Below are 20,222 nucleotides of genomic sequence, written 5' to 3'. Positions count from 1 at the left end.
GTTGTTTTGCTCATCTCTTCAGGGACCCTCACCAAATGTGTCCTGTTCTGCCTGCCTTTTGTAACTGATTCTGCTTGTTGTCTCTTCTCTCTGTTGTGAACAGATGAAATCCTCTGACATCGACCAGGAATTATTCACTGAAAGCTACTGCAAAGTGTGCAGCGCTCAGCTAATATCAGAGTCCCAGCGCGTGGCCCATTACGAGGTAGGATGCTCTTTGGTAACTCTGCCAGTTTGTAACTCCTCCATCACTGCTGCTTCCAGCTGCCTGTTTTATGGGGTGGCATCAGCTACTGCCTCCCCAGCAAGTAGCTGCGCCAGCAGTTAAAGTTCCTTTCTGAAAACTCAAGATTCAAAATACTATTTTTACTGGTGGCCTCTTACTCTGCAGATGATGTCACTGCAATGTTGTCTGCTGCACGACTGTATTTTTCTTCTGCCTTGATTTACAAAGTCAGGCTGCAATTTGAATGTGACTGAAAGCTAGTTTTCAAAGGAGCACGGTTAGAAAGGGCATCAATTAAGAGTTCAGCAAAATGAACTCAAGGTTTTGTGTTAAATGTGCCGCAGTATGCTTTGAGTAGGAATCACTGATTGTGCAGAGAATACATTAGTATTTGTGAATGTATTTAAGGTAGGTAAGCAATAAACAATTAGAAAGGATATATTATTAGAGACGTGTTAGAACTGCAATTAACAGCACTGCGTATCTTCAAAACAAAATTAAGTAACTTCTTGTTAAACAAGGGAGGAAATTACTGAGGGATATGCTGCTGCAAAGTCCTTCGAGAAGGGAGACCTGCTGCCGGTCTGTGCCGCGGCACGGGCTCCCTTGGCCGTGGGAAACGGTCCTTGTCACGGTGAGTGGCTGCTGGATGTTAGCCCCACAGGAGAACAGACGTTTTCTCATTCACGTTGGGGTGGAGAGGAGGGTGCAGGCTCGCGCTGTGTGCTGGTTGTGCAGGGAGCAGAGGACTCTCCCCCCAGTGCTGCCTGGCTGTGTCAGCCGTGCCAGGTGGCAGAAGCACTCATGCTATGGTCCAGTCTCTCCTGGAGGACTCCTGGAGCAGTGATGCATGTGGAGAATCTGGGGAGCTTAGCTACATTTTGCCCCTGCTTTTGGATACACGGATACTATCAGTGTCTGTAGTATTTCAGCAAAACCAGAATCTGTGGTAAGAGGCCTGGAAGATTTAAGTTTCCTTAAACTTTTGCTCCAATTCGAGCGTTTAGCAATGGATATGCGAGGGAGACATTTGTCTCAGGATGGCCAGTGGAGACATATGGGAAGCGTAATCAATGTACGGTATCCAAGGGTGCTGTGCCACATTAATAAACAGTGCAAACAATAATGCACGTTTACTTGTAAGGCACTTATATATATATATATATATAAATAAAAATATCGGTAAATTTCTTAAGACCTCTCCTGTAAATGCTCCTCTGGCTGCCCTCAGTGTGCAGCAGAGGTCCCTGGCAGCCGCTGTGAAGTCTAAGGCTGCAGTTTTAGGGACATCTTCCAGATCTTGATAACGGGGGATGTGGATGCCAAATTTTGTCTACAGGAGGCAGAAGCATTGCCGCAGAAATGGGAGTAGGGACTGGTGAGCAATGGGATGCTCAGCCAATCTCTTCTCTTCTGCGCCTGTCCTGTAATTGTAGGTATGAGCTGAATCATTAATTCATAGATGTTTTTGAAATGTGGAAAACAACACGGGTTTCTGTTGTGTATTTCTAGTGTGAGGTGTTGTGCTCATTTGTCATCCCTTGTGAAATCCCAGCAGCTGCTGTAGACTTTTGGCACAAGAATGTTGTTTCCTGACCTTGCCTGCTGGCTTGCCTAATGCAAAGCAGGGGGGTGGACAGGGTGAGCAGGGCAGGGGGATGGGCCCCGCCCTGGCTGGGGGTCTCCTCTGGTGGCCCCAGAGGCTGGGGATGCCTCTGCCCCACAGCTGTGCCGTGCTTTGCCGTGGCCCCACAGCTGCCTCTGCTCTCGGCTTAGCGCCTTGGAGTGTCTGTTCTGGTCACTGCTCTGGGGCGTGACACACATCCTCCTCATACCTGGTCCCAAGAGACCCACAGATGCAGCGAGGGCTGGAAACCTGCCCCAAGGTTTTACAGGGAAGGTGGTGCGGGGTGCCAGGCGTGCCCACGAGGAGCCCCGTCCGGGCGCAGCCGTGCCCCAGTGTTTTCCTCCACGCAGGCGACCGACAGAACCTTTGGGCTGCTGGCAGCTCAGTGCAGCATGGAGCCTTGTGGGGGAGGCTTCTGAGTCCGTGTGCCTTGACTGCAAATGTGAATGGGAAACCGCTCTGCAGTGCTCCCAGCTCCTTCCCAATGCGAGCTGGACGGGGTTTCCAGAGACCTGAGCAAGTCATTTGCAGTGAGTCACTTGTTAGGTGAACTTGGCCTCTTTTTGTAGTCAGACATCGAACGAGCAGCGTGCGTGTGATTTCCCTGTGTACATTAATCATGGAAAATTATTGGAAGATAATTTCTGCAAATAATTCTTGCTCTGACGCTGTTTCGTAAGGAGTTTGGTCCGAGCATCTGCCCCACAAAGGAGACAAAACTGTGGCGCTGAATGTCCCCAAGCTCCATCCTGTCTGAGAACGCCGGCCCCTGCTGCAAGCCTGTTAGTTAATAGAGGAATGTAAAATTCACTGTTTCTTCCTAATCAAAAAGCAGCTGGTCACAATTTTCACACCTTTCTTTTTTCTTTTTCTTCTTTTAAAAAGCAGTCTATGGTCAAAAGTGATTATTTTCATAGGGTAGATATCAACTTCAGAAGGCTAAATTTTCTGCAAATTAATTTTCATTTCATCTTCTAAAGCTACTTTGTTTCAGCTTTTTGATTGGGAAGAATGCTAACAACTGTCAGTAACAAAGCACACAATAAAACCACAATGTAAATGATCTTTTTGCACAGAGCAAAACTTTTCATTTTGAATTGACTTGAACTGTATGGAGAAAAGCGAAATACTGCAAAACAGAAATTACATACTGGTGTGGTATATACGGTTTAATCAGAACAGTTCAGCGTCTGCAGCCAGCTCAGTGTGCTCACTGACATCGGGAGAGCTGCCTGGGGCAACTTCTTGCCCAGCCCGGACCCCTGTGCTCCTGAGCATTTGTTTCCTTTGGTCGGCTGAAGGAGGGACCAGCGGACGGGGAGCACCCGGGGCTGGTGCCAGCCTGGCCACCCGCGGGCACCGGTGGACCTCCGTGCTGGTGCAGCTCTGGGGTCTGCTGGGGCACCAGGGGTCTGTCTGCCTTTGCCAAGAGGCGTGTGGAGCAAGCCAAGCAGCGTGCCAAACGCACCGAGCCTGGCGCTCAGAGCTGGTGAAGGTAACTGCAGAAGACTGTACTGGAAACCAGCGATCACAAGCTGCTGGACTGTGCTGGTAATGCATCTTCTCCCTCTGTGGCATGGTTTGTTTTGATCAGCAGCGCCCTTACCCTTGCTGAGCCAGAGCTTGGAGAGAAAGGGAAATTATCTGCTGCCTCTCTAGCACAGCAAATAAGATCTGCAGCCTTTGTGCCAGGCACTGAAATCTTGGCTCCTTTGTGCATGCAAAATAAGACATTTCTCTGTAAGAAAATAGAGGGAAACAGTGTATGAAAGGGGGATGTTTTTATCTTGCCAAACAGGAATAGTCAGTTCCAATCGCTGTCTCGTTTCCCTCTCCAAATCATCAACCAATAACTCTTTCCTACTTCTGCACTACTTTGCCAGGAATAAAAAATAATTTGATGTCAGTCGCCCAATATTAAGTGGTATTATTTCCAAGGGCAAGTGTAGTGGAAAAATGACAAAAGAATCAGGGTGTTCACAGCATATTTTTAGTTCCAGCTTGACATACAGCAAAATACTGCCCTTGTGTGCTTTGTGCAACTGTGTCTCTGGCTTTGATATGTCTGCACCTTTGCTCTCCTTTCCATCCCTGTGAAACTGCCAGGTACCGCTCTCCTGTCCAGGATTCACCTTAGGGCAGAGCTGATCTGAGGTGCTGGCCTTGGGATACTGACTCGTAATGAAGTTGCAGGCAACCAAATGAGAAAAAGCCTTCACAAGCTCTCTGTGTGCTGTGGTGCTGAATATCCTGGGAGGTTGCTTTAAAGGTATCGGTTAGCTTCCATACAGTGGTAAGAAAGAGATGAGAACGAATCTTACTGGTTGTTGTTGATGCCTGAAAGATCATGCGTTTGGATATTTTAACTCTTAAAGTAAGTGAATATCTTAATTTGTCCCCTGAAGTATCAGAAAACTCCCTTCCCATTTCTGCTGCTGGAATAAAGCATGCAAGTATGGATGCCTGATAAAATCCCTGTGTGGTGATAGCTCACTTTGCTGCAGTGATGTGCCAGGCTTTCCTCACGTGCGCTGGCTCTCCTTTCCCCCTTGGAGGAGCACAGAGGAAACGGGATGACTGATTAGATAAAGAATCACAAAGAAGGGCAGAGTGATGCAGAACATTCTAAACTATAGCTGGCTGCATCAGGCAAGTGGTGGCCAAACGTGGGGTGCCATCTGGTGCAGGGAGGGCATTCCAAGGCTCCTGGCTTGCTCGCTGCCAGGCGTGGGGGCACAGCAGGCAGACCCCTTCCAGACAGGATGCTTGGTCTGCACGAGGTTGGGACCAGCATCCTCCTGACACTCTTTAATGGCCATCAGCATCAGCTGGCTCCTGTGGCATATGTGGAGCGGGGGGATGCCTGGGCTGTGCCATGGCAGCTCCCTCCTTGGCCACCTCCTCGTAGTGCCCTGGGTGGCAGGGAAGGGGGGGAGGGCATGTCTGCCAGCACCATCCTCTGGAGCACCTTCTGTGCTGGCCGTGGAGATGGGGAGTGTCTCGCAGCTATCAACCTTTCTGCTCTGCTTCAATGGCACAGACGGTGTGTGTCTTTCAAGCACAACTTTGAAATGAAGGGATTGATTTTTTTAAAATTTTTTGTGTGTGTGTTTTTAAATGACATCTGTGGGTGGGAGAACCAGAAGGCAGCTACCCAGCGTCTGCACCTTCGCGCAGAGCCCTGTTTGAGGAGACAGAGAGCCTGTCAAAGGCTGGGATTCTGAGCACATGGTTTCTGCTACATCTACATCAGGCTCCGGAGACTTTTATCAACAAAGCATCGCTATTCAAATGCTATTCATGCCTCAAAGGTATTGCAAAGAAATAACTGGGGCTCCTGCCCTGTGATCAGAAGCTCTAGGTTTTGTGTGGCCGCTTTACCAGCTGCTTAATATGCTCAACAGTGGCTGCTGCCCTGCATGGGGAAGAGTGTGGGAGGCATCGGGGAGGGTCAGAGGGCACCAGTGATTTGGGAAGTGGCCGGTGCCAGGGAGTTTGCTGAACAGGAGAAAAAAATTAAAAAGTACTGTACTTGCTGCAATGCGATTGAAAGTCTGTGCCCCAGAGATGAGTTTTTCCTTTTCTGAATGTCTGCATCTCACCTTCCTCTGGAGTGGGAAGCCTCTTTGCTGCTGGATACTCTCTAGATCACCTGTAATTTAAAACTTCCTTCCAGCTCTGTCTTTGAGAGAGGCCGTATCAATCACTTTGGTGAGCTGCTCCATAAATTTAAAAAGCTAAGCTTTCTTAGTTGGCTCCGCATCCTCATCTCTATGTAGAAGTGTTCACAGCCATTAGGAAGATGTTACCATTTATTTTCAAGTTTCTCCTTGAAAATCCTGCAGGAAAATTACCAAATATGCAAAGTTGCTCTCAGATTCCACCCTGAGCTGCATATTCATCACCACATTTGCTCCTTAAGCTGCTATAATGTTTTTCTCCATTGTAATCTTTATTGCTTCAGGTGTTCAGATGGTACTTTGCTTTTTCATTTAAAATGAAGAAATACACTGGCTCTGTAGGAAGAGAAGCCTGGGAAGGTGTCCCGCGATGCTGGCTTACCTTGTGAGATGAAGGCACCATGCCTGAATGCATGTGGTGGAGCCTGAGCAGCAGGGGTAGGGCAGAGGCAAAGTGTATTAAAATTCAAATGCAGAGGAAACTGGGGAGAACAAATAAAGTGCCGTGCCCTTTGGCTTGTCTCCAGAGCTGAGTGCTCTTTGGAATGTCTCGCCCTGTCTCTGGAGCGAAGCGGGTGAGTGGTATCGACAGCCTCATCAATACTCCTTGTCTGTGTGGGGCTGGGGTGGTACTCGGGTTAATCTGCTTCCAGCTGGGCTGTCCTTCTCTGGGAAACTGCATAAAATGATGGCTTGTCTGAAGGAATAATAAACATTGTTTACTATTGGCACATTAGCGCCTTAAGGATCAAGATGTGTGTGCTCAGAAAGGCAATTCTGTGCCTGAAATATTAATGCAGTGGAAGAGCACATACTCTATTTAACAAAATAAATGCTGCACTAGAACACAAGGAGCTGGAATATTCCGTGTCTGGTGCCAGCTCCCCGCACGAGGTGCTGCAGGCATTTCCAGGATGGGGGGGTGGAAAGGAAGTGCTTCAGCTGGAAATAAAGACTGCCCAGGGCTCTCGTGTGTCAGGCAGTCTGCTGATGTTAATTGGGTGTTATCGAAGGGAATGCAATGTTTGCTAGCAATGCTTGCTCTCATGTGTTCTGCCACTGCTGCTACTTAACCTGCCAAGTTTTGGCTTGCTTTGGTGGCAGTAACCTGTAAATACTTCAGAGGGTGAAGGAGGAGGGGATGTCCCACCTGTTGTTCCCACATCCTTCACCGTAACTGCTGAGAATCTGCTCTGCCGTGGTGTGTGCACTCTATATGGTTTTTAGCAGCTGCTCAGACGTTACTGTTCTGCAGATTGTGCTGGTGTTTGGTAGGAGAACCTTGGCTTGAGGAGGAAAAAAAATACCAGGCTAAAGAAAGCTTTGTTGTGGTTCGGTTACAAAGATGATGAAGATGCTGTTCTGTTTTTCATATATGCACATACTGACCTTCTGGAGATTGCCCCGGTACCCTTTTACCTGTGCTAACAGCAGCAATGAAGGTATGTTGAATTAAATGTGGCCACACATTGTATACGAAAGAGATAAGTGGATGTTGGTGTTTTATGGCAAGGTGCTCGTGCTGCCTCTTCCCTTTCCTGCATACAGCAAGTATGGACTCACCAGGGCAGCATTAGCTGCTGGATTGCAGCGTGCTTCAGGAAAGCAATGTAGATTAAATGATACTTTACCAAGCTCCGTGTTACTACTCTGTTGTCAACATTAATGGCTAAACGTTATTTTTAATGCACTCCCAGTGGCAAAATCTATCATGACGTAGCAGCAACAGCAGAGCAGATAAAGCCCTGTCATACAGCTCCCTTCCAAGGTACCTCTGTGCAGAGTCCCTTTTCTGGCTAAAAATAGTTGCAGTTCAAAGGTACTTTCAGAGCAGTAACAGAATGAACCTAGGATGAGACCCTGGGGCTGGCAGCAGTGGAGGGGCACAGGGGATGTCACATTAAGCCGACATGGACTAAAAGCGATGACACGTTGCTGTTAGCCAAGACAGGTGCGCCGTGGCCGAGCCGTCCCCGGGAGAAGCCCCGCAGCTACCGCTTTCCTGCAGCAGCCCCTTCCTGCTCCAGATGCATGGGAGGGCACCTCTTTGTTCCAGGTATTCACTCTTCGTTTTCTTTAATATTTTAAACTTGCAACCGGTGTTTGGATTTGGATGCCAGGTGTTCGAAGGCAGAGTCTTTAGTTATCCTCATGTGCTGTGACAGGAGCCGTCCGCGTGCTGTGACGGGGCTGAGCGGGGTCTCGGAAGCGGCTGGCACTGGCTTTAAAAGCGTTTGGTTTCAGACACGTAAAGGTAAAATGGGAGCAACGGCGGTGCTGCCAGCGTGTGCCATGCTGCAGAGCTGGTGCTGGCCAGCCCGTGTGCGGAGGAGACATTGTGTTTGTGCTAACTCTTCTGTTCCCTGTTGACACCAGGGTGATGGTTCTGTACCAGCAGTGAAGGTCATCTGCCCCTTGAGCACCGTTACCCAACTGCAGAGTGGCCTGAGCTGAGAAACCCGAGCTGCAGCTGCATGACATCAGTTGGCTGCAGGCGAACAACAAGGGTTTATCCTGCTGTGCGAAGCACATTTTGGAGGTTCACGCCCTGCTTGCTCCATCCCCCATGTCCCCATGCCCTTGGTATGTTTGCAGGGAGGTCTGTGGCCTTGAAAAAATCCCGAAACACCAGTGGAAAAGTAAATTTGTGGTTGCATTAGTCTAGGTGTAGGATCCGCACACAGAAGAAGCGTGAGGATGTGAAGTGGGAAGGAATGCTCTGTGCATTTGGGGAGGAACAGAAGCCTGCGGGCGATCGCGGGTGCTGGGAGGCAGGGCGTCTGCAGGGTGCCAGCAGCCTGCGAGCTGGGTGCTGAGCCCTGCTGCTCGTGCCATGCTGCTCCAGCAACAGGCTGTAAAGAGAGTTATTTTCCTCTTCACAGGGTACACAATGGTGCATAGGACAAGAGATAATTTGACTACAGTCAAAATCAATATAGGAAGTGGTAAAGTTAAAGATCATGTAGCTGAAATAGCGGTTCCTGCAACAGAAAATTCATGCCTTGCCGTTCTGGAGGTCTGCAGGTGTCTGTCACACCGGGAGCTGCAGAGCCAAGGCTGGATCTGTCTGCATGGCCAGTTGTGAGAGGCAGGGCTGAGTCCCCGGGGGCAGTGGTACCCTGTGGATACCCGTGGTACCCATGCTGGTGGGCTACCAGTGCCATCCTCCTGCTTTGTCTGTGTGATGGGGACTGCACCAAGGGGAAAAACCAAAGGTGGTATTTTCTTTTCCCTTGAACAGGGGTGGTTTAGAAACCCTTTTCTCAAGGCCCCCCTGGGCTGTCAGTCTGAGCCCTCTCCAGCTCTTTGCAGCTTCGAGATGTCAAGCGCAGCACGAGGGAGGATGGGAAAAGGGTATTTCTGAGCTCTCCTGGAGGAAATGTTTTTCTTGTGGCTACGGGAGCTCTGAGTTCACACTGCAAAGAAGGATCTAGCAGGTGAGATTTTTCTCTTATGAAGGTGACTAAAGCAACAGTGTTGATTGTAATTAAATTGCCATGCTTGGACTGGATGCTTTGACCCCCTGCGACTGCAGAACTGTAGATGCAGCAGCCCCTTATCCTCCCTTTGGGTGCAGCAGGTTGCTGCTATGTGTTTTACTTGGAGCTTCTGAAGTCTTGTTTTTGCATTTTAAAAATTGCAGTGATCAAGATTTGGGAAAAGCTGCTGGGGCCTGTGAAATGCTTCTGGCCACATGGGACATCTTTAAGGTTGTTGGTGACCCGAGTGAAGGGATCCGTGCTTGGCTGGCAAGCAGGGAGAAATGATCACAGGTTTAGAGAAAACAAAGTGAGCTTAGTGGTTGCTTGGCTGAATAGATCATCAGTAATTGCCTTTATGTGTAAGCAAACCAACATCCAAATCAGTAATGTGTCTACTTGTTGCTTTGAAGAAGCCAGTTTCATGGGGGTGAAGATTCAGCTGTGTGCAGCTGGGAATTACGGACACGTATCTGTGTGCCCGGAAAGTCACAAGCATGAGCAGACACTTTTTAAAAAATTAATTCACAGAGGAAAAAGGGGAAGTGGATAGAAATGACCATAAATTATAAATGAGGCTTTGCAAAAATTACAAAAGGAGAAAAAGGACATTGGCACCCAGCAGCGTCTGGAATAACAGACGGGAGTTTGTCTCTGTGGCGAACAACGGGGATCTCGACAATAGTGTTTGCTGGTCGTGTGGGTAGAAGAGGCAAAAAAGGGAAGGCGTTTGCTGAAAATACTTCTGTCCTCTATTAAAAAAAGCAGAGGATGTTGTTATATCACAGAATGATGGGTAAATTGGTTCTGTTCCAGTAGAAATCTGGAAGTTTGTTAGGCAGCGATTATGAAATCTAGAATGTTGTTTTTTGAGTCAGCAGGTCCAGTAATTTGCGGGCAAGTGCCTGAAAAGAGCAGGCCACGTGCTCTGCATCATCACTGCTGATCCTTCATGGGACTTGGGAAGTGGAGGAAGTTTCTAGGAGGAAGGCGAGCGCGGAGCTGGGCATGGCAGCACCGGGGACCAGTGCGGGAGTCAGAGCCCTCCCAGCTTGGCATGGCTCCTGAACAAAGCAGGCTCTGGGAAGGGACTGGAGTACGTAGCTTCAGGACAGTGCAATTGGTATTCTGCATCAGGTTTAGAGAACTGGGTCTAGCCAAAATAACTTTTATCTCTTTTGATGAGATTACAAGTAGGGCCAATACAGATAATAAAGTTGGTGTAATCATATGACTGCATGTTTCATGGCAATTTAATTAAGAAAATGCCAGCATACAAAAAATCAACACAGTACAGACTAAAGGGATTAAAATCCAACCAACAGGCTTCTGAAAAAGAATTTATTGCAAACTAGGAGAAGCCACGGCCATTCAGGGTGCCATTACAGTTCCATTCTTCATCTCCCACCTGGCTGTCTCTGCCTGTGCTTGGCACGGCCACGTGTCCCCCACTGTGGTAGGTCCCTGGGTTTTGGCTGGAGGACAGGGCACAGAGGAGGGAGAGCAGGAGAGGAGAGGCAGACTGACTGAAAACGTGATGCTGCCAGCGGAGGAGTGAACAAGCGGATGATAAAGGGAGCTATGGGGAATACAGAAATTGGATCAGATGCAAGCACAGCATGAGGAGAGCAGCAGAAATGGTTGATTTGAACCTGGCAAGGTGGTTGGGGATGTGGGAGGAAGTCCCTTACAAGATGGTGAAATGTTTTAGACTGTCAGGTCAGCTTAAATCAGTGGTGCAAAGTGGCAGCGGATCCCGGGGCTGCAGCAGGCTGTGGAGCTGGTGCTGGTGGGGGCTTCTCCTACACCCCCGGGCAGCGCTCGGGGAGGGAGGGATCTGTGTGCGTCTCTGCAGCCCGGCAGACCCTGGGCTAGAGCCTCCCCTGGGGACTTCTGGCCTTGTGAAGGGAGATGTGTCTTGGTCCTCCCCAGGGATGTCACTGCTGTTGGTAGATTGGTAGAGAATCCGTGAAGTTATGGTGGCAGTGAGCAACCCCTCCATCAGCCAGGGCCAGCAGGGCTGCAGTGTCTGAACCAGCCTTGTCTGTGGCTACCAGGGTCCTGCCAGCTGCCGCTGCCGCCACAGAGCCGTGATTGTCTCCTCTTGCTGTGCTGCTGCTCGCTCTGGGCAGAAGTGTGCTGCAAAACTTGATTTATGCAAAATCAAATTGCATTTCATAGCACAATTTAGGTCTGCTTTGCCCTTTTTATGTTTTAGGGTTGAATTACCAGAACTCTGCTGCCTCTGCCACAATCTTCTGTATTAAAATAGATTTGATATAGATAGAAATGATCCATTTATTTACTTTTATTGATGAGCGTTCTTAATAATAGCACATGAGCTTGCAGTGCAGAGGTCTGCAGTTGCTATGTGAAAACAGGCTCTTTCTCAGCTTCCCCCTGCTCCCTGCATAGAGAGTGTTGTTTTTACAGCACATAGTGTTAAGCTAGACTTCTTGCCTTCTGAAGGAGCTGTTTCCAGACAGTAGGGACAGAGAATTTAAGTGAAAATGCCTTTAGCATAACGTTTTGTAAAGCTACAGAAGAAATATGCACGGGCACAGAAATACTCTGAGTCACCCTAAGGTAAAGTTGGGGTGGCTGTTGATGGGTGGGCAGGTATCTCCGAAGGCAGCGTTCTTGTTCCAGACCATGGGTTTACAGATGTGTCCTCCAGAGCTCCTTCAGACAGGCGGGACCTCTGACCATCCCATGGATGCTGGAGTGAGTGAGTGAGGGGGGCTGTGCCACCCCCTCCTGGGCACTTGCCCTTCTCGCCCCTTGGAGCTGTGGATTTCAAGTTGCTTTTGCAGAGGGGAAAAGATAACCCGCAGGGCTGTTTGTGAGCAGCATGCTAAGAATAATCACTTTGCTCTTGCCGTGGTGTTAGGATGATAAATACACATGTAAATGTAGAAAATACCAGAGATAAAATGGGTGACAAATGGGCTGTGCTACCTCCGCTCCCTGCGAGGGGATGAGATGCTCACTACATACTTGCAAAGGCCAGGGATGATTTTAAGCTCTGCTTTTATAACCATAGGATAATAAGGCTGCATAAGGAGCCGTGTAGTTTTAAATTATGCCAAACATAAGTTATTTCTTTGCTTTAGCTTTCATAAATTCAAACAAATGCATAAATAAAGGTGAGAGGTGTTTTACAGAAGTCTGAAGCTTCGCTGCCTTTTAATGCTGACATTTGGACATCATTTATGGCACAGCTGAGTGCCATGGAAAAGAACACTAAAAATGGTTACTGTTAAAATCTTGCCTTTTCATCTTATGAAAAACCAACAGAAAGCCCACAAACTTTGTAACCTCTAAATTGAGCAGGCTGTGGCTGGGTGCGGGTCGGCATGGTGAGGTGCTGGGTTAGCTCACCTGAGGGAAGACCCCCAGGACTGCGAGAAGGATGACTTGAGGCTGGCTGGCTGCTCCGAGGGGTGTAAATACTCAGTGAAGGAATTAAGCTGAAAAGCTCTGTCCATGTCGCCTTTACGGTGCGTTTGACTCTCCTCCATCCCAAGCATGTGGTGCGAGGGAGGACCGTGGTGGCCTGTCCGTGGCAGGGGCTCCCTGGTGTGCAAACCTTCCTGAGGTGAAACTGGACGAGCCGAGCGTCGCTTCAGGCAGAAAGTAGGAGTGCTGCCAGACTCTGAGACTGACCTCGCACATCTGTCCTTTGCATTTCAAACATTTATTTTGTCATTTTTTAATTACGCCATTGCTGTCTGGACTGTTGGTCACTGATAGCTGAAGGTCTGGGGTTTCCTGCATTTAGCTCTGACTACAGCAGGTCATGCTTTCTAAATGCGTGCAGGAAGACAACTTAGGGAAAGGTATTTGACATTATTTATCTTGACTGATTTGCTCTATTAAAAAAAAATTATTGCATAGTTACATTTACACATACAAATAACAGTGCTCTTCAAATTTAGCTCCAAGTTCACACCACAGGAAAAAGAATGTTCCAGAACATGCTAATGATAATTTAATATTTTAAAATTGCAAATCCGTGATCTGAAATTATAATATTACAGTGCTGTTGTTCTGTGAGGCAATCAGAAATGGAGATTCAGAGAAAACATTTGCATAATAATAGCTGCTGTGCATGTCTGGGTGCTGGATGCAGGTATTTAGTAGCTGCAGTCTTTCCCCCTCCCCTTTACAGCTACTGGAAGACCAGAGCTGGCTGTAAGTTAGTCTTTTGAAGGTTTATGTCTGTGCCTCTGCTGTAGAAGCTTTTAAATCTCCCTTTACATTTTGCAAGTTATGAGGATTGCTTTGTCTGTTGGTGCTGGTGTGAGCAGGACATCTCCCTGTCTTTCCTTGTCCTCACCTGCTGGTAAGCTCCAGGCGTGCCCGAAGGCAGTGGGAAACCTGCCCTTGCTGTGTCCCTCACATGAAGAGTCTCCTCCGGGCATCCCTCAGCTCTTCCTCACCCCTCTAGAAAAATACAGGTCCCCTGAAAACTTTCCCGTGGTATAAACAATGCTTGAGAAGTACCTGCCTGCTCAGTGCTCTTCTTGAAGGAGAAAAACACGAGAAGTCCCTGGCCCACCTTGCGGGGGGGTCCAGCCCCCTGGCTGGATGGGGGCTGCTGCCAGGAGTTGGGTGTGGAGGGGCAGAGTGTGCTTGGGACCAGCAACCGCTGTCGGTGCTGGAACACATGGGCTGCACCCGTCCTCCGCCCGTGGTGCTGGGCAGCACTCGGGGAAGCAGAAGGACCTTGCAGCGGTGCCCGAGCTCCCGGGGCAGGATTCTGCAGCAGGGAGCATCAGGTCGAGCCTGGGCTTTCCCCGGCTCCTGCTGCTTAACCTGGAGCACAAACCCCGTTGTTGTGCTCCGGGAGGTTTTGCTCTTCTGCTCCCATAAAACCTCGAGGGAGGAGATGGGGCTTAGGCTGGGGACGCGTGTAGTCCTTATTCCTCTCTCTGCATGAGGAAGGCATTAGATTTCATAATGCACAATTATCTGGTAATTTACCTGTGGGAGAAATTTCTTTCAAACCTTTGGCAGCTGTCAGTTGGCTTATTTCCTGGAGAGTGAGTTTTTATACCCTTTATGTATTTTATTCTTCTGGAAGCTTAGGAACCGTGGGTTTCGGTTTGTGTGTGCGTCTGATCCCTCATGATGCCGTCCTGTCTCTGCCTGAAGCTAAATACCCCTGATCTTTGCAATCTCTCCCGCTATGGAAATGGCCTTGATGACAAATGTTGCTCTGCTCTCGCCACCTTCCTTCCCGCTCTGTCTTCAGGGGGCTGCAGGCAGCAGGACTTAGCAGAGAGCAGCAAGAGTGGACCATTTCTCCTGCTAATAGCAGGTGTCATAATCATTCCACAGTTCATTTCAGCTCGGGGGAGAGCTCTGTGAAACCTCTGTGAAATGCAAATGTTCCTCACCTGGGTCTTTCCCCCTTTTCTCCTCCCATGTCAGATACATGTATCAAGGGGATGTGAAATCTTACGGCAGATAGGTGTTGTATGCACAGCAATAGAGCCTCTCACTTTTTTTAATGTCATTTCTTCCTTTTTCTTTTTTTTTTTTTCTTTCTTTTTTTTTTTTTTTTTCCAGAGCCGGAAACATGCCAGCAAAGTTCGCCTTTATTATATGCTTCATCCCATAGATGGAGGCTGTCCAGCTAAAAAGCTCCGGTCAGAAAACGTGGGTATACTTTAAGTCCCTGTTTGCTCAGCTGCTTTGTGAATCATTGACTCTCTGCTACAACATTTTTTCTGTTACAGCCACAGATGATCAGGTACCCAGAGGTAACATTTAGATTAGCTGAAATGCTAAGTAACTGGAAATAATTTTCAATAAACTATACAAGAAATATTATGTGCATCAGCAACGGTAATTGCATTTTTAGTTATTTGAATGTTCTTTCATGGGAAAAAGAAATATGCTGCTAGCAAATACCCAGCATTTATTCAGTTTAAGTGCAGTGGCTAGTTTTGTGCTGGTGAGCTCTGGCATGCAGGCGAGGCAGGATGATGGCAGTGGGAGGCTGGTGCCTTTGGGCGGCTGGGTAACGGCGAAGGCTGCTCTGCAGCAGCTCTGGCACTGGCTGTGGAGAGGCTCTGCTTGGAGCAGCACTCCAGTCGCTTCCAGACACGTTCTCCCAACTCTCTATGTGATGCCGTTCCCGAAGGTGAGGGTCGCTGGGCAGGGCTTTGCTGCCCGGGCAGTGGTGCTGGTGCACGTGCCCCCGGCACGGTGTTGCTGACCCCCCCGCCCCCGGGGAGGTCATTGGAGAGCATCATCACCTCTGGAGGTGTCTTCAGACCCAGTTTTTTCCTGAGAGTTGATGAAAACGAGAGTGCTGGATCCAAAAGGCTCCCCACAAAGGTTTGTGGTCAGTCTGCAGTTTTAAAAATTGGCAGCTGGGTTCCTTGGTTGCATTCAGATAAACAAATGAATGTGTGGAAATTGGACCAGCTCGCAGCCATTTGTCAGGCAATAAAAGGAGACTAAATTTATAAGGGACTGATTCACAGTGAATTATTCATTCAGCTCTTTCCCATATTCTGAGGCTGGTGTGAGAGCTGTTGATGAGGTTCCCGGCAGATAGCATCCAAACCATTTCAGATCTATGGGAGTGTGACTGTGGCTTAATGCTATCAATATTTAGTGAGATGTCTTCTAATTAAAGGGAGAAGCATGCAAGTTTTGCCAAAGGAAACTGAAAGCTCCTTGACACGGTAATTAAAATTTTAGTGGAACTTTTATGTTGCCCACAGGGTAATTGCAGATGCGATCTACCCCTTAACAACAGAACCTCACAGTATTTTTATCAAGTTATTAGTTACAGAGCACGAAAGGTACAGTGGACATGCACGTGTAGACTTGGAACATGGTCCTCTATAGAGCTTAGTTACATCTAACAAGAAACGGCATAGCTGTGCGTACACCGTAGTACAGGGATGTGGTGGACCGAGAATCAAAGAGACCTCAAAGAAATTGAAGCTGAACTACTTCCTGTCTCTGTTGTGGAAGGCAATAATGAGAAGCAATGTAGTTTGCTCAGCAATTCTTGATTGCACAGGGCAGCCCTTGGAGGGGGATGGATTAACAAGTCCTTGTGCACTAGGTGAATGATAAGCTATACGAGATCTACCTTCTGAAATTATTTGTTATGAAAATATAGCAGGGAAAACCTGCCAACATTTACAGCTCAACGTAGGCCTATTGCTAGATAGGTGGATATTATCCAAGCCTTTGCATTTAAAGAGAACAGAAATATTTAGGACATCTCTAACGCTGCATGATACCATCATTGCTGCGTGCAGAGTGCAGCTGCGTTGCCCGATCCAGGTATCCAGCAGTGTTAGTCAAGCTATGGCACACCGACTTTAATGAGTATTGGAAACAATCTGTGAAAACCAGTTAAATTTCTGTGCAGAAGCGTCTGCAACTAAGAAGGGAGTGTTAGCCTTTTTTTATCCATCAAAACCTGCACTGTTACATGACTCTATGCCATTTGACGTGTAGCCTTTGGACCGCCAAACTAAACACCTTGTCTTTCTTGCAAATGGCAGTAGGAAGGAGAAGCAGCTGCAGACACTCACTGCAACAGGCTTAAAACCAGCGTTTGCTACCTGACCTTTCAGTGAGGCGAAGGGTAGTGTTTGCTGTTGTTTGTGGACTATAAAACCACTCTGCATTCCCAAAACACCTGTTATCCTTTCCTAGTAAGAAGTAGGAGGCTTATACAGTTAGTCTTGCCCTGGATAACGACTCAGTTGTTGGGCTGTTCATTATCGTTTTATTTTTTTGTGGAGGAGGGGAAAAAACCCTCATGTCTTTGGTGTGCTGAGGGATTGTTGACCTTTCATTTTAAATTTCCGCTTAACATTTCAGCTGAAAGTAATTGGAGAAGGTTGCAGGCTGTGCCAGGGCCCCACAGAAACTGAGAGTCAGATCCTCAAGTACCAGGGTTGGTGAATCAGGTTTAACGAGCCCTGTCTCACTACCTTCAGAAAATAGGACCCCTATTTACTATCAGGACATATGTGATGAAAACTTCTTATGTGCTATGAAATGTGTTTTTTGGGATGGGAGAAAAGCCTTCAAATTCTTTCTAGCCCTACTTGTACTGTAAGATGGTAAACTGCTTTGACCAGCATCATCTTCCTTAAAAAAAGAAAGGGATCTTAATAGCAAGGATAAATTCTCTGAGGGAAAATAGCAGGTTATTAGGTTTTGTTGCTGAGGGTAATGCATGTCCTGCAAGGTGGCTCTGGAGACAGTAAAGCCAAGAGCTGTGCCTCTCGGAGGCAGAAGCGTGCCGACGGCTGCCTTGGGAGGCTCGCCTTCACTTCCCAGTCAGCAAGGAAATCGCAGCTTTTATAGCTTGTGGGACAGCATTTACTGTGTGCTGTAACTTAAATCTTCAGTGATTACACTGAAACCAAGATGAAATGGCTGGGTTCAGGGCCAGCATTCTTACTGTGTGTTTTGCACCTGATCAGCGATTTTCAACCAAAAGGTCAGGTATTAGTGTCAGTGAAAGGAATTAGTGATGGAAGAGTTGAATTTATTCTTGGACCAAAGGCTGGGACTGGCTCTGTGAGGGCTGCTGTTGCTGTGACAGGCTCTGTGCCCCTTGTCCTCCCTCTTCTCCAGGGCTTTGTCCTGTGTGGTTTTAAACACCCACGGAGCCACAGCTGCGTGGTGGGAGCTGGGGTCTCTGGCAGAGGAGTTGCCCTCGTCCTTGCCCAGCTGCCTGTGGCTCTGTCCCTGCCAGAGCGGGACCTGGGATGTGTGCGTGCCATGTCACACACCCCCCTCACTGACCTTAGGGCTGGCTTTTCCTCAGAGAGCGTATCGGTCCTAAGATGCTCTGAGACTTTGAGCAGGCGTTTCAGATTTAGATGGCCATAAACTGGTGCTTGCTCTTGTGCCACAAGAAAAGCATACTCTGAAATGGAAGTAGTCTAAATTTCACACAGAGCGTTACAGAAAATAGCTCTTTAACAGCAACACCCTCTTCACATGCAGAAAATTAACTCAAATTTAAAAGACACTTCACAGTGCCTTGAGTGCTGTGTTTTATATTGCTATATTTCAAGTGTCTGTATGATATTTTCTTCTTAGTAAAACCTAAGAAAGGAAGACAGCAGATTTGTATTTGTGGAATAAAAATCCTTACTTTTCCTGAGGATTGCTTAAGGAGCATGCAGCAAGGGACTGTAACTGCATGGTCCTGTGCGAAGATTATGCCTTTTAGCAGCTTGTTAACAGGCATCTGAATAACTGAACTCAATTCTGTTGGATGTACAAGACTTGCTTTGAAGTTTATAATATTACAAAAAGAAGGCCTATAAACTAGGCTGGCCCAGCATGTCTGTGGAGCTGGGGGAGGATGAGCAATGCCAGTGTTGGGAAGCGGATGCTTTATCTCCGAGCTCGTGGTGTGTTCCATGGTGCTTCAGTTTATGCGAGGCCATTCACCCCTGTCAGTGCTGCATCCCTGCAAAGGTTAGCAAGAAGGGATCATCTGGAGAAGATTGCAAAAACAAATGGTAGAAGTATTCCTTGTGCGTTGGCTGGCTTTATGCAGCGTGGGGTTAGAGAGTTGCTTGTGTGGGTTTTGTGGAAACTAAATTGAGATGTTAGTGCCTATTTACTGCTGCTGCTTTAGACTGAGCTGGGTGTGGGAGCCAGGGAAGCAGCGAGGAGTGATGGATGAGTGCACGCGTGGGTGCAGAGCATCCCTGGAGAGCGGGCGTCTGCCCCAAGCAGGCTGCAGGTCGACTGAGCCTTGTGCCCCGACTCGGGCTGGGCTCGCCTGGGCATCCTGATCGACACGTGATGTTATTTTACCAGCTGGCTGTGTACGATCCTGTCAACGCGGTGTCTTTCAACGGGTGACAAAAGACACCCAGCTTGGGTTCCCCCCAGCCCATCTGGTTACAGGTAAAACAGCCACCGACAAATGAGAAGGCATAATTACCCTTCAGGGCTGGATCTGGCCTCGGGTGCTGGGCAGCTCTGTGTGGGGCATCGGGGGGGGGTGGAGGGGAGGGCAGCGATTCTGCTGATGAATGGATGCACCAGGCTTAGGCCAGCGCTTAATAACACTTGAATCTGAACACCTCCTGCATCCCACTAACAAAGAGCATGAAAAACGGCTGGCTGTTGGAGAGCGAAGGTCTGTGGGGTTTGCACAGAGGCTGGGACACTCAGGCCAACCAAGCAATTGGGGACATCCCGTCCTGCCCACGGGTGAGGCTCTGGTGGCCAAATCCCCTCCGAGATGCGCCCAGAGACCTGGGTGCGCTTGGATGAGCTGCGCAGCAAACTGTGGATCGGTGTAAATGGAGCCTTGGGCTCTAAGTGGAGTGTCTGAGGGTTGTTTGAGGGAGTTTAACATCTTACAATTTATTTTTTTTAACTGCAGTCTGTCTGTGAAAGTAGGTTGCAAAAGAGAAATGTCACTGAAGAGCAGACCAGGCAGAGGAGGGGACCCTGGTACATAAGCACTGAAGTGTATCAGCGTTTCAAACGAACTCTGTTGGAGGCTCTTTATATGTTGCCACCGCAGATGATCAATAGAGTCTGGGAATTTTTTACGCTGCTCTTAACTTTCAAGTGATTTCCCTTTGAAGATGTAAAATATCTTGAGAGAAACCTATTTAAAAGAAGTGCAAATTACACTCAGAACAGTACTAATCACCCCTGGAGATGTTTCTCTAAGGTTTAAGTTGATTTATAGTTAACAGCAGCATCAAAGGGGTGAAAATTGGTCCTTTTTCCAATGGTGCTTATTTTGGGGGAGAAAATGACCTTTACACAGTGGGTTGGGTGTCAGCTGTGTGGTCAGTTCCTGCTCCCAAGCGTTGCAGAGCTCGTCTCCTGCCCTGCCATGGTGGGGATGTGTGGGGGCACGGCTGGGGCTTGCCATGCTGCCCCGGCACCGCTGGCGGCTGGGTCGGGTGCGTTGGCCTGGGCTCAGGCTGTGCTTTGGTGGGGGACAGCGGGGTGGCCGCTGGTGCTGGTGCTGATTCACCCGTTTGTTTATGTGGAGAAGCTGAAGAGCTGTGCTCTGCATTCTGTGTCTGAAGATGAGCGTGACATTTGCAGAAGGGAGCTGGCTTTTGGATGCTCTCTGGTTTTCCCTTGGCCTGTGCTGTCCTTTCGCAGCGGTGCCATCGGTCCCAGCTGGCAGACGTGCTTTGGGCACTCAGGGGCACGGTCCCGCAGGGGCA

At 48.4% G+C, this 20,222-nt stretch overlaps 1 protein-coding gene across 3 annotated transcripts in view; it reads left to right on the top strand.

The window, feature by feature from the left end:
- Positions 1-20,222, top strand: part of ZMAT4 (zinc finger matrin-type 4) — a 67,021-nt gene that overhangs the window by 18,592 nt on the left and 28,207 nt on the right. For 2 of the 3 annotated variants that reach the window (XM_056321704.1, XM_056321703.1), the window contains exons 2-3: positions 104-205; positions 14,587-14,676. In XM_056321704.1, the coding sequence (XP_056177679.1) occupies positions 104-205; positions 14,587-14,676 (192 nt within the window). The remainder of the gene's footprint in view (positions 1-103; positions 206-14,586; positions 14,677-20,222) is intronic. The other variant, XM_056321705.1, reaches the window with a different exon arrangement.

Source organism: Falco biarmicus, chromosome 18 (genome assembly GCF_023638135.1).
Source record: "Falco biarmicus isolate bFalBia1 chromosome 18, bFalBia1.pri, whole genome shotgun sequence".
In the NCBI taxonomy this organism is placed as follows: Eukaryota; Metazoa; Chordata; class Aves; order Falconiformes; family Falconidae; genus Falco; species Falco biarmicus.
The sequence above is the reverse complement of the archived record's forward strand: the minus strand, read 5'-3'. Positions and strand labels throughout refer to the sequence as shown.